The following is a 13,935-nucleotide window of genomic DNA, read 5'->3' on the forward strand; positions in this document are numbered from 1 at the left end:
AGCCACTTCCGCAGGAGTTCGATCCCCACCTGCCCCGGAGGTGACCACATGGCGCGGCAGACCTGTCTTGACCGGCCCGCTGCTCCCCTCAGCAGCATACTTCGTCCATCTGCCTGTTCTGCTCCCCACTCTGTCTCTGGTGAAGTCTCTCGCCGCCCCTGAGCCTCTGGCCTGTACCCCAGTTCTGTATGCACAAATAAATCTTTAAAAAAAAAAAAAAAAAAAACCCTAAGTTGTAGCTGTGCCATCAAATTAGGGTATTGGCTGAACTTCATCCCCAAATGATATTAAACCCACCTTTGGAACATGAACAGATGATTCACATAGTCTCTAAAACTTAGAAAAACTAGAAAACAGTTCAAACTATTATATAAATTCAGTAAGGCAAGAGTGTTATGGGAATTATCAAAACCCCTCCATTTGTATTTATGGTTACAACAAAACAGTTTTATGTAAAACAAAACGTGAACTTTCCATTTATCTTCCACACATTCAGTCTCAACACAAAGTAGTCAATAAATACTTGTTTATTGATTAAACTGAATTATAAAAAACAAAACAAAAAAACTTCCTTCTACTACTAAGCCATGCAGGCAGAATCCACAAGGATGACTTCCTGGCCAACACCCAGCTGATTCACTGTTGTTACTGTGGTCTTTAAAAAATTTACCCATCAAAGTTGTGGTGTGCAGAGGCCAGGAACCCAGCTAACTCTGCAAACTCTGGGGCTGCTGCAGAGACTACCAAAGAGAAAAATTAGGTCTTTGTGGACAAAGTTGACCATTAGTTCTTAACTTTCTCAAAGGTATTGGGCTGACGTGAAAGTCCATATTCTGTCAAAGTAGCATCAAGCAAAAGGCTGGAGAGAAGCCCAATTGGATCCTCAGTTCAGTTTCAGATGCCATGGCTTCACAAAGCTGGCCAAGCTGTTTCTGGGAGGGATCACTCCAGTTCACTATATTATAGTGTGCTGGGGGGTTAAAAGCCCAAAAAAAAAAAAAAAAATGTGAGGAGAAACAGGCAGTAACAAATGTTACACACCTGTACATCAGGCCCATCACATCTTGGAGAATCTCCCAGTCTGTGAAAGCCTATTAAAATAGGGTGACCTAGAAAATAACCACATTGTTTATAAATCCATTTCCCCTTATTTTATTAAATGTTCCGCTTATGTACATTTTAAAGATGAACCATTTACAAGCCTGTGCAGGTTGCCTCCTTGACTCACAGGAGGGAAAACATTGCTGAAAAAGCCTCAGGACAGACAGAACAGTGGTGTAGCTGTGGGCAAGGTGGACTTGGATTTTTGTTCCTTTGCTGTTATAGTACACTTCAGTTTATAATCATGAGTACATACAATTTTTAAAAAATCCCTCATGCAAATTGTAGAAAAAATTTCTTTCCTTGACGCTGGCAGTGAAAAATAAAGATTCGTGTCTTTCTTTGTGCACACCACCCCTGTGCTTCTTCATGTCAGATTCTTTTCTGATCATTAAAAGACTGGGGAAAGCCACAGGATTTCAATGAGTGGTCTTCTTTTAAAAGTTCAACACTTCTTGCACAATTAGCTTCTGTAGGACATGTGGTCTCCTGAACAGGCATGCTGTCCATAACAGGATAAAGTTCAACCAAGAAAGGACAGCCCCAGGGTCTGCGGGATGAAGCCCCACACACAGAATGGCCTCCACCCTACAGCTGTGATCCCCTCAGTACCTCCAGGTTCTAAGAAAACATTTATGGTCCTTTGTCCAAGAGTGATGGTGTGAGAATAGGGCAAGGGTCAAGGGCAGCAAGTGCAAAGAATATTGGTTTGTCATGTTTTTGTTGGGAGGATGGTAAGGAGTAACAATCTATTCATTCTGGATGATTAAAGATGGTTTTCATGCATTTTTAAAGCCACAATTTTATGTCTAGAGTTGTAGAAACATCTCTGGAGAGGGAAGGAAAGTAAGGAGAAGGAAGAGAGTTCAGTGGGGTTTTTTTTTTTTCATTTTTGCTTTTATAGAAAAGTGTTTTAAGACCACATGAAAAAAGTTTTTACCCATATATATAATAAATCAGTTTGTGAGCTACATATTTTTATCTTTCCCATCTTCAGAAATGCTCTCACATTGACAATGGTTGGATATAGCATCATGCCCAAAGACATTGGCCACAGTCGAATAAACAGAAAACCCAGATGTACTATGACACAAGTGAGGTAAAAGGGGAAACAAAAACTTAACATTTGTCCACAAGAATTTTTTTCTTTTTCTTGATTTTGTCAGAAAAATACCAAACACAGTGATTAAAAAAAAGTCACAAAAGCCTTTTTTTTTAGAAGTGAATGACCAAAGGGCCAGCTCCTCGGCTCAGACGTGATCACTATTGGTTTTCCTAATTACCCACAAATCCACAGGGAAGTATAAGTCAACATCCGGGGGGGGGGGGTGGCAAAAATTTAAAAATATAAACCAAATAATCCACCTGGTGTACCCCCTTTTCCCTAAATCCCTGCACCCTCCCTCACACTTTCCCACCCCTACTCCATACCCCCCCTTCATGACCCCAACACTCAAATCTCCATCAGATCTAGGTCAGCTTCTTCAAAGCCATAGAAGGACTCAGTCTCACTTTCGCCCTCAAAGAGCTGGTGAAGGCTTTCAGGCTCAACTGTCTCTTCGGGAGATGATCTGGGTCGGGGAGTGGAAGCTGAGGGCTCCTCAGACTGTTCCCCACTCAGCTTCAGCTGCTCCTCTAGGGAGGCAATTAGCTCCTCCTGCATGTCAGCATTTCTTGTAGGTGAGTTAATGTTGCCATCAGGGCCAGGTAGAACACTAGCCACAAGGAAGGACCGCTGAACAAGCTCTGGACAGTCCCCAATGACACCCAGCACTTCAGCCAGCCAGACCAGCACCAGCTGAAGCAGGACCTCAGAATCACATCCAGTATCTGCCATTTCCCGAGCCTGTTCCTTCCACTTTTTGTGCAGGAAGTTCTTGACAGTTCGTTTGATGCACACATCTAATGGCTGGATTTTGGAGCTACAGCCTGCTGGGACCACTGCAGGCAAAGTGCTAGAGGCACTAAGCATTGCCAGCACCTCTTCTGACAAGTGAGTGCGGTGACAGTCCATCACCAGCATGCCTTTGCTGCGCTGGCAGGCCGTGTGCTTCTGCCACACTCGGGTTGACCACAGCTCCATGATCTCGTCATCGCTATAGCCACTCTCCTTCACCTCTAGCAATATGGAGTCTGGCACATTAGCAGGCTGATCTATCTGTCCTCGGTAGAAAACCAGGGTGGGGAGGACCGTGCCATCTGCCAGAATGGCCAGCACCACATCACACCAAGGCTCCCCTGTGCCCACTGTCTGCAGAGCATTCTCCTTTCGGTCATCACTGCTCAGCACTTCCATATCCAGAAACAAGGAGATCTCGTCAATAGCCACAATCATGGACAATGGTAAGTCCTGGTTGTGAATCTGCCGTTGCACAAATTCAATGAAGAGTCCTGCATTGTCTGCCACATCCTTGGGTAGTGTGTGGGCCACTGCGCGCCGGGCATGGGGAGTCAGGTGGTGCCGCAGCATAAAACGCACAGCCCATTCATAAGAGATCTTAAACCCCCCCTCCAAAGAACGTCCTATTTTAGTGGCCTTCTGGAACAAGGTCTCCTCATTCACAGGGAGCTGTTGCTCTCGCTGGGTCAATACCCATTCTGCCAGTTTCTCTTCTGCCTCTAAGCTCAGGTATTTGCCCTCCAGGTTCTCCTCCTGGGAGGCCTGGAAGCGCCGAAGCCAACGCCGAATGCGTCGCTGGGGGTTTCGGAAGTGTTCGGCTGCCTGTTCTGTATTGCAGCATAGGGCAAACAGTACCACTCGAAGCTTCTTCACAGATAGCTGCTCCTTCTTGCCGATCCCACTGCTACTACCAGCCCCTGATGCTGGCTCAGGTTCCTGGGTGACTGGGCTCCCTTCATCCTGGTCATCAACATTTAGACATTCTGCCCCCTCGGTAGCCAGGGGTAGAGGGGCTACAGGCTGGGGATGAGTTGGAGTTGGTGGTGGTGTTGCAGTTGAGGCTGGTGATGGGAGTGCCTGAGCCATGGGAGTTGGTAGCTCTTCAGGTTCAGCTGGGGTGGCCCCCACAGATTTCACAGTGGCAGCTTTATTAGAAGGGAAGGAAGGAGGAGGGTACATATTCTTCAAGTTCCGGTCATGTACTCGGTCACGAGTCTGGCCATGCCTAAAGAACAGCAAAAAAAGAAGAGAAAGCTGTGTTAAACTAGAAAAACCAAATAAAGTTAGTAGTTACGACAACAGAGACCAAACATACAGCAAAGCAGAAATTAAGTCATAAAGTGTTTGTTACCTTGAGTGAGATATCCAAGTAAGTCCTATGAAAAATGAGACAAAAAAATGTTAACTCAGTGAAGAAACAAGCCCCTCCAAGAACTGTATTGTTATTTCAACCAAAAAAGCAAAGTGCTACCTTCCCAGTCTTATATAAACTTCTGATTACAATGTTCCCAATTTGGTTAAGGCGGAGCAGGGATGCTCTTGACTCACACAGCATGATTCACATCCTTGACGTACTACCTGCTTCTCTTCTACTTACCCCGTGGCAGTATGCTACTCGATCTGTGAGAGGGGTTGAATACCAAATGCTTGGCCATGGCATCTCCCACAGAGGTAACGAAGGTACATGAAGTGCAGACCAGATTGCTTCCACTAAGAAAGCGAAATACATAAGAATATGCATGATTAGTAGGGACACTACAGAGTGAAGTTTTGAGGCTTAATAGAGAAAAGAAGTATCCCCCACATCCCCCTTTCAAATAAAGTCACATCTCCCAAAATAATAAAAGGATTTAATGTAAATTTGAAAACTTAAAGAGATGATCAAGTTTTTTCTTACCTCACAGAATTTTTAAACAAAGCCAAATACTTGGGGCTCTTCCGTGGAACATGATTGCTGCAAAAGACAAAGTGCTCTTCAGGCAGAGCTCACCAGTCACTGGCAATGTCCAACAGGATACCTCTCCCTGCTAGCCTAACCTCAATCCAAACTAGCTTTCCGGCCTTCAACGCTTCCTATTAATATGCATGAGTTACCTGGGGACCTATTCAAGTGCACATTCTGATTCAATCGGCCTGAGGGAGGGCCCAGAATCTGCATATCGAATAAATTCCTTGGACCCACCACACTTCGAGTAGCAAAACTTAGAACACAGATCATAAGTCAAATGAACAAGGTCTGACCTCTCTCCCTGCTAGGAGAGATGGACAAATCTTTCTAGGAGGTGACAGAGGAAGACACTAACAGTAGGGCAGGGAATAAAGTGGCTTCTGGAGAATTTGAGCTCTCAGAAAAAAACCAGTTTAACCATCACCTACTTGATCATGTGGTTGGCATACGCTCGAGAACAGCAGGTGCTGTAGCGACACAGAGAACAGTGCACATAAGTAGGGAAGTGATTAGGGAAATCTGGGATCTCAAAACTGCACTCCAGACAAGTCTGTCGGCCCATGACACTCCTGTCAAGAAACAAGAAAAATTTTCATTACCCTCCCACCAAAGAGCCCACAAAGTACAGGGGCTTTTGACAACAGATCCTGCTAACAGGCTACCAGATTACACTATCAGGAATAATCCTTCCCAGTCAGCCCCAGCCTCTAGAAGAAGGCACTGACATTTTTCTAACAGCTCTCTTCTGGATGTTGCGCTGAACGGGGGGGTAAAGGAAGACAGGCAGAGGGTCTGTTGAGGAAGTCAGTGGTGCTGCCTCCTGCAAGGTGCTGGGAGGTGCATCATTGGAAGATACAGGAACTGTTCGTGGCTGCCCTCGAGAAGCCCGGATTGTCACCTGTGAGTCAAGGGAAGGGACAATTAGATAATACCCATACTAAACCTTGGAGTCTGAAAATCTGTTACTCTTCTCTTGGAACAAACTGCAAACTAACCCATTACCTTGGTGCCTGGTTTCAAGCCTTCCAGCTGCTTAGGTTTACGGAAGGTTTTATGGTGTTGAAGCTTGTGTTCGATTTTATCCTTGGCAAACAGAAACTGCAGTCGGCATTTATTGCAGTGATACACATTCCTCTTCTAAAGAGGGAGAAAAAGAAACAGAGTTCCTTAAAAGTTCCCAGAAATTTTTCTCCCTGAAGAAAAGGTAGATCAATACCAAGTGTATCATTCTTCCCACCATTCTGTTGGTAATTCAAAAGAGTAAGAAACACGACAACAAACCTGCCTTCAACAATCATCACCTCCTAAACTCCCAAAGGTGGACTCAAAAGCCAGGGTGACTCAGTCCTTAGATCATCTCTTCCTGGCTGGCCAAGGACCTTTGCACAAATGTCTTAAACTTTACTTGCCACCACTTTCTCTTTCATTTCAGACAACAATACCCAATTCTAGACATTCTTCCTTCCTAGTTGTTAATCGCAGTGAAATATGTATGATGAAAAAAAGCACTTTTTATCCATGTTAAGATGCCTTCAACTTTGACCTTCAGTTCCTTTCCATGGAAACAACTTGCTGTCAGTTGCTTGGGTATTCTTTCATGAACAGTCTACACATATAACCAGAGAACACAAACATCTCTAATCATCACCTCCTGTTTCTTTGCCTTTTTTCTACACCTTGTGGTTTCTCCACTTAACATATCAATATATACATCTAAGCCTCCCGGTAAGACCATTTTGAGGATTCCTCTGCCTACCACTGAAGCCCTTCAAAATCAGGACCCTAACTGTGACTCTCTTCCCTTAAATAGTAAGGCTCTAAAACCTCAAATGCATTACAAGTAACAACTTCCATGCTGCTACATGTACAGCAGATAATCAGCAGTCACTACTGAGCAAATGAGTCCATGAGCCTAAGCGGAGGCTGGGAGTGAGCACGTGGTGTTGTGTGCAATGTGCGCACACCAGGGCACCCCTCTTGTTTTCCACTTTGTGCTCTCTCTTAAGTACATTTTACTCTCGTCTTCTAAGTGGCTCCTTTCTTGCAGCACTTTAAAACAATGTACTTTTTATTCCATCTTAAATAAAAATAAATCCAACAAGTTTTCCCTTGGACCTACCCTTAGTCCTCTCCCTCTCTAGCAAACTTCCTCAGGTAGGCTCCTTAAGATAGGTTCCTTAATTCTCATTCATTTATCACTGAAACTTGACTTCTAAGCCTAACCAACAGGGCAGCCCTGTCAATGTGCTGTCTGCAGGCCCACCTCCACCCTTCCATCTGACCCGGCACCTTCCTTCAACAAGTGGGATCATTGCCTTTTCTTCACAACCCTCTCCTTTCCCTTCACTTCTCTGACACCTACACTCTCCTGATTTTCCTACTAGGACTATGGTCGTGGTTTTGTAGAGAGACACTTTAAAGGTCCTAAACCTTTATCTTGTTCTTAATTGGGGGAGGAGGAGAGGTCACAGACACTTAAAAAGTTTCAAATTCACTGGACTTAAATATATAATGACTCCTCAGTCTCTTTTCCTGCCAGGCTTCAGACCTTTATCTCCAATTATTTGTTTAGCAGACAACTACATTTGATTTCCACAGAGACTGCTAACCCAAAACATCCAAGCTGATAATCTTTTCCAACCAAAATTACTTTCTCTAGTGTTCCTATCTTCTTAACTCGTTTACCTTACCATTCATCCAACTTCCCAGGAAGAAATCTTAGGTACTGTTTTCAACTACTCCCTCACTACCATTACCTAATCTAGCTCTAAAAATAAACCTCATTTTATCTTCCCAATATCTCTCAATTCTATCCTCTTTTTCTTCATTTCAAAAGTCAGTACTCACTATTGCCTCTCACCTAAACTACTGAAAGAGCTTGGTTAGTCCCTTTAACACTAGTCACATTCTTCAATCCATTCTTAGTGCAGCCAGTGTAATCAAAGCTAAAAGCGTATTTGAACACACCACTCCAGAATTTAAAAGCCTTTTCATGAGTCTCCCTGGTGTCCTAGGGATTAAGTCTCAGCACTATCACCACAACAGCCCACAATAGCGGCCTGAGTTTGTTCTCTGGCCAGGGAGCTGACCCACAGATGGCAGCAGACCTCTCCTGTCTTACTCGCTGCTCCCCTCAGCACTGTATTTCAATAAACCCACCTGCTCTGCTCCCCACTCAATCCTTAATGAATCCTCTCAACCCCACACCAGTTCTTCTATGCAAAAATGAAAAACAAAAACCCTTTCAATGGCTTCCCAATGACATATATAAAACTAAAATGCCTTCTATTGATTTGTAAATTCTCTTTGTTCTGTCCCCCACCTACTTCCAAACTCTCTTATGAACCCTACACCCCGCCCGCATTGTATTTCTTTTAATGCCTTGACTCTACAAACCTATGCCTTCAAGCACACTGCTATTTTATCCCACTTTAGCAGGTTCATTGTCACTCACCCTTCAGGTCTTGAACATCCTCCTTCCAGAATATACTGTTCTACATCGTCTATTTCCCCTAACATGACGCTCCTGACACTTTGCTGTATGGTCTATCTTGCTTACCACGAAATACCTGGCACCCAGCCAAGTGCATGGCACATAATTAAGAGTCACTAAATTTTTGCAAACATCTATTTATTATCTTCTCTACTAAAATTATCTGCTTAGCTCAGTCCTGGCCTCAGCATTCGTAAAGTTTAAAAATGAGAAAATGGGAATTGCTTGGTGCCTAGTACCTGGTGCCTCATGTAATGCTGTTGGAATGCATTGCCATTTTTGAAGACCTTCAAGCAATAAGGGCAGAGCAGATGCCGAGTATCCTCATGGATCATCCGAAAATGGACATCTACCTCAGAGTAGAGTGAGGAGCGATACTGACACACCTGAGTCACATAAGAAGGAAAATAAGCTAAGAGTGAAGTAAACAACTGAGGCCTTCAGAAAGGCAGCAACTAAAATGTTAAAATATGAATGAAGAATTTTTTACAAAATGAACAGAGATCAAATTATCTGACTTAGTAATACAGGCACATATTTATAAATTCAGCTAAGATAAAATGGGATAAGACAGGCCTCTCTGAGAATAACCCGAATTCTATGACTAAGAGGAATAAGGTTTCCTCTATCCATATCCAAAGGGTAAGTTCAAGACGCAAGTATTCCCCTCAGTACATGTAATGGTCCTTGACTGGGTACGTGTACATTCATCATGTTTTTCTCCTGTGTGGAAAATCCTGAACACAGAAACTGTGTTTACTATTTCTTCTATATTTCCTCAATGTTCCTAAAACTATGTGCAGTGGTATTCATCAGAGTTCATCAGTGAATTCTCTGTATTCATTCTGAGAGCTCAAGCTCCCTAGAGAAAAAGGCAATACCTGGCAAACATAAGGCATCTCTCCAGGTTTATGAGTATCCTTCATATGCTGGAGAAATAGTGGCTCACTCTCAAACGCCCACTCACAGATCTTGCACTTGGCTGTAAGAAAAAAATAATCAATAAATCCACCTGAAATTAAGACCAAAGTCCTATCGACTCATTCTTTTTTCCGACTCCTAACTTTCCACTTTTCAATACTCACTAAGCCACTTCTATCCTTTAAGATTTTTCTGGCTCATCATCTGGGCTCTGATAACAACTAATCTGATGTCTCTAGCTCAAACTTCCCATTAAAACTCCATTCTGGCTTTTGACCTATCTACCAAACATGTCAGATTGGATATTCTACCACCAACTTTAACATTCCTATTGTTTCAGTTCTCAGCTCCCCACCTTCTTCTGGACTTAGAGCCTAGCCACTGTTTCTGACTCCAAGCCCCTGGTTCTGTCATCATTTCAAATTATTTCAAAATTCATCTAGAAAATACCACTTCTTCATTCTCACAGGCAAAAGTCTGGCAGATACACATGATTTCCTACTGCTAATCAGCTGACTTCCAGTACCTATCTCTCTAGTAAATACTATCAATTCCTATATACCATTGTGAGGTGAATTCTAAAAATACTGCATTGTTTAATTCCTCTGCTCAAAGAGAGACAATTATTTTCTCCTATGAATAACTCAATGAACATTTACTGACCATCTAGTAAAAACAAAAATAAGAATCCACTCTCTAAAGACTGACAATCATGAACAAAGTTTGCCTTGTTTTCAATGACTTTGGCATTCACAGATTTGAGAAAATTAAATTTTGAAACTGTCCATTTTGTCAATTTGGGTACAATTCTTAATTTTCAATAAAAATCTTAATCACTACATATTTTAGCAAAATATGAAGTCGAAATAATAATGGTGATTTGTATTTTTCTTACTATCACTGAAGGTTTTTTCAAATTTTTACAAATTTGAAACTTTAAGCACACTAGGAACATTAACTCTTGCTCCCCCCAAAACAGAGAAGTATGGTTTATATAATTCTTTAATGTATAAGCCAAATAAAAACCAGGGATTCTTAACTGGGGGTCCATGGAACAGGGCTCAGGGAGCCCCTGTATCCCTAAAATTACAGGCAAAAAAATACATGTATTTTTCTGGGAAAGATTCTCAAGTTTTGTGTTTACTCTCAAAGGGATCTGTGAACCATTTAGGACCATCGCCTAGAGGTACACTGAGTACAACCAGGATACATATATATATTTTTTAATTCTGCCTAAAGGAATGAGAAAAAAATATAAATACATGAGATGAGCCTTGAAAAAAGAGCAGGGGTTTGCCAGACAGAGAAGGTAGGAGAACAGGAACAAAGGCATGGATGTATGAAAGTTTGGGAAACAGTAACGGCATGATGATATTTTCTCTTCTCTTTCTTACCTCTCAATTCAATTTGCTTATCTCCTTTTTTTTTTTTTTTTTTTTTAAAACACCTTTAAAAGCACTGGGGTTTTCCAACCTTCTTCCAAACCTTCCTATTCTATTTTACCATGGGCAATCTCAGGCAACCCCAAAGACTTCTTACATCCTATATGTCAATTGTACTGTTACAGCTGCCACAAACATCCATAGTAGTAACATTCATTAAACAACTTCTAATGTACAAACACCATGATAAAGTTTGTATGTAGTATTTATCTCATACCAAGAAAGTTAGTGAAACAGACACCTAAGACATCAATGAATTTGAGAGATTTCATAACTTTCAAACTTCTGTAGGGAAAGGAGCTGAAAGGGAAAAGATTCAAGAGAACTGATTCCCAAAGTGACAATCTCAACACTGTCCCTCCCAACACTATCACTTCCACCTCCTTAACATCTAACAGCCTCTTGAGAAAACAGGTGTGAACAAACACAGTTTCTGCTTCCTGTTCTCCAAGTTATGAAAGAACAGATGCCTGATGCCTTTCTAAGGTTCATTAATCCTCATCAGTTCATGTATACAAAGATTTTGTCAAGTCATTAGTTCTCCTGTGAGTCTTTTCCCAGATAGGATCCTCCCCCTGGTACCCAAATGAGCTACGCCCCCTGACACATCCTTTCTCAACTCTACCTTCTTAGTCTATTATCTTCACACAGTATAAAGAAAAACATACTGTTAAGGTTGTACTTTTACCATAATTAAACATAATTATCCATATAATCATTCATTTAAATACACACATCTAGTGTTTGGGAGATAATTCAGGAAACCTGAAAATAGACTAGGTATCAGATGATATTAAATATTGATGCTTAGTTCAGTTAGGTCTTGACAAAGATACTATGGTTATATATAAATAAGTGCTTATACAAATAAGTGCTTTTTTTTAGATACATCATAAAATAATTACTGATGAGGTGCCATTAAGTCATAATTTATTTTCAAAAAATACTTTATTTTTTTCTCAAAATTAGAAAGCAATGTATTCTAAAATATTGACATTAAAAATAAGCTACCTGTCAGGCAGGATCTGCTATAGGTGGAAAAATAAATAAACCAAGAATAAAAGTGATAAAAACTAAAGTATATGAAAGGTATCTTTTCTGATTGGAACAACTTTTTTGATCAGTATGAATTTTAAATCATAAGATACCAAAAATTAAGTCAGTGATAACAAGAGAAGATAGATACGGTTCTGCACTGTTGTTTCCCATAGGAAAAAACTTACTGTTCTAATGACTATATAGAAGTGGACTAACAAAAACCCACATACCAGCTTCTATATAAAATGGATTAGGTATTTTCAGTGAGTGGTGTTGGAGGAGAAGTGTTTATGTTGTTTGGGCTTTCCATCACTGAAAACTGAAGAATATGGGTTCTAACCTAACAAAGTTGGCTACTCTGCCATTACTCTGTAGTGTTATGATGACTGATTCCACTAGTCATTTTACTCCCAATTAACTATATTAGTGCAAAGTTCCATTGTTCAATATGGTAACAACTAGTTATATGCGATGGAAATCATCTGTTATCTGACAGGCTCAAATGAGATTTGAGTATAATACTCTAAACAAACTTCAAAAAATCTGTTTAATGGGAAGGAAAAAGAATGGTAACTACAGCTCATTAATTTAAAATTTCTGATTACATGCTGAAATGACAACATTTAGAATATACTGAGTTAAATAAAATACTTACATTAATTCCAACCTTTTCATGTCTTTTCTTAAAATAGCCATTAAATTACAAAATTTCATATTCAGCTCATACTGTATTTCTACAGACCAGGACTAGTCTAAGTTACTAAGACCAAGGGCAAGGAGATACAAAATATAGCAATTCTACTTTGTATGAAAGATTCAGGAAAGGCAGAGGAAGACTTGATTTCTTTTTCTACATAGCACTGTATCTGAATGTAATGCCTGAGACTAACAAAGCCATCCAGTCACCCAAAGAGACTGTTTAAAAGCAGAACATTTAAGTTCTTGGCTTTAAGATCACTCTATCTCAAGTTCACTCACTTAAGTGACATAAATAAGTATCTTTAGTGTTTTAACAATTCATTTCTAGTCAAGGTATTTAAACTGTAGCAAAAGCATCCAGACAACAACCATATTTCTGTCCTTAACTGTTCACTTATGCTTTCCCATCACTTAGAAGTTTTTCTTACAACTTTCCATCCATCTAAATTCTGTTGTATTTAAAGACCCTAAAAATGTAAGCATTACTTTCTAAGAAATGTGGCCACAAGGATCTTTCCCCTGCTCTGAACTACTGCAACTATTTACACAATGCATATATTTATAATAAATACACAGTCATGTTCTCACATTCTCTGGTCTCTTCATACTAAAAATCTTTTAAAGAACACAGGAAATATTCTAAAGTTTAACTTTCTTAAGGTGTATATACTCTTAATCAAATGATTTAATTTTTCTGAGCTCATGTTCTATAAGATGAACAGTGGAGAAAACACTACAAAATTCCTATTTCAACAGAAGCAGCCTGAATGGTAAAACACTTTTTAGTAAGTCCTGAGAGAACAGCAATATCTAGGTAATAATTCCATTACGTTGATCTCTCTCTACAGTGGTCTTAAACCAAAGTCCCTAATGATTCAGGATCTAGCACTGAACTCAATTCATGTTTGAACAGTACAGAAGTGAGGTTTGTAAGAAAATAAAGTGAAGTAAGGAATTGACTGCAAATATACAAAGAACTTCATCTACGTTGTTACCCACGTATAAATATAATGGGCTCCCTTTAATGCTGTTCAATGAATGAAGAGCAAAGTATACCCCTAGAGTTCAAGAGTTTCCAAACTTACTAGTCGATTCATAGGGACTATGAACATTTTCCAAGTGGCACTGGAGCTGGAAGGGAGTGGAAAACTGACGATAACAGTGTTGGCAGATAGTATGACCATCCACCTCACCATTCTGCTGATCGAGTTCTACGTGATGTTTCATATGGTTCATGAATCTGTAAGCACAGCACAAAGGGAAAGTACAGAAAACATAAAAAAAACCCAGTAGCCTTGGATAAAATAACAGCAGAATCACAGAACAGATATTACCTGCTCTTCCAATTTCCTCACTTGGGAAAATGCTTTTCTGAGCCCAAAGAGGGTTTCTT

The 13,935-nt window shown here is 40.6% G+C and overlaps 1 protein-coding gene across 4 annotated transcripts in view; it reads right to left on the minus strand.

The window, feature by feature from the left end:
• Window positions 1-510: 510 nt before the first annotated feature.
• Window positions 511-13,935, minus strand: part of POGZ (pogo transposable element with ZNF domain) — a 49,684-nt gene continuing 36,259 nt past the window's right edge. For 2 of the 4 annotated variants that reach the window (XM_004693687.1, XM_004693686.2), the window contains exons 9-18: window positions 13,628-13,782; window positions 9,324-9,424; window positions 8,682-8,828; window positions 5,952-6,086; window positions 5,675-5,847; window positions 5,378-5,518; window positions 4,899-4,955; window positions 4,599-4,711; window positions 4,353-4,377; window positions 511-4,226 (exon numbers count right to left, since the gene is read on the minus strand). In XM_004693687.1, coding sequence (XP_004693744.1) covers window positions 2,555-4,226; window positions 4,353-4,377; window positions 4,599-4,711; window positions 4,899-4,955; window positions 5,378-5,518; window positions 5,675-5,847; window positions 5,952-6,086; window positions 8,682-8,828; window positions 9,324-9,424; window positions 13,628-13,782 — 2,719 coding nt within the window. In that variant the 3' untranslated portion in view covers window positions 511-2,554. The remainder of the gene's footprint in view (window positions 4,227-4,352; window positions 4,378-4,598; window positions 4,712-4,898; window positions 4,956-5,377; window positions 5,519-5,674; window positions 5,848-5,951; window positions 6,087-8,681; window positions 8,829-9,323; window positions 9,425-13,627; window positions 13,783-13,935) is intronic. The other 2 variants (XM_012733372.1, XM_012733371.1) reach the window with 1 other exon arrangement.

This window comes from Condylura cristata, unplaced genomic scaffold (assembly GCF_000260355.1).
Source record: "Condylura cristata isolate star-nosed mole 26May11 unplaced genomic scaffold, ConCri1.0 scaffold00040, whole genome shotgun sequence".
Taxonomy (NCBI): Eukaryota; Metazoa; Chordata; class Mammalia; order Eulipotyphla; family Talpidae; genus Condylura; species Condylura cristata.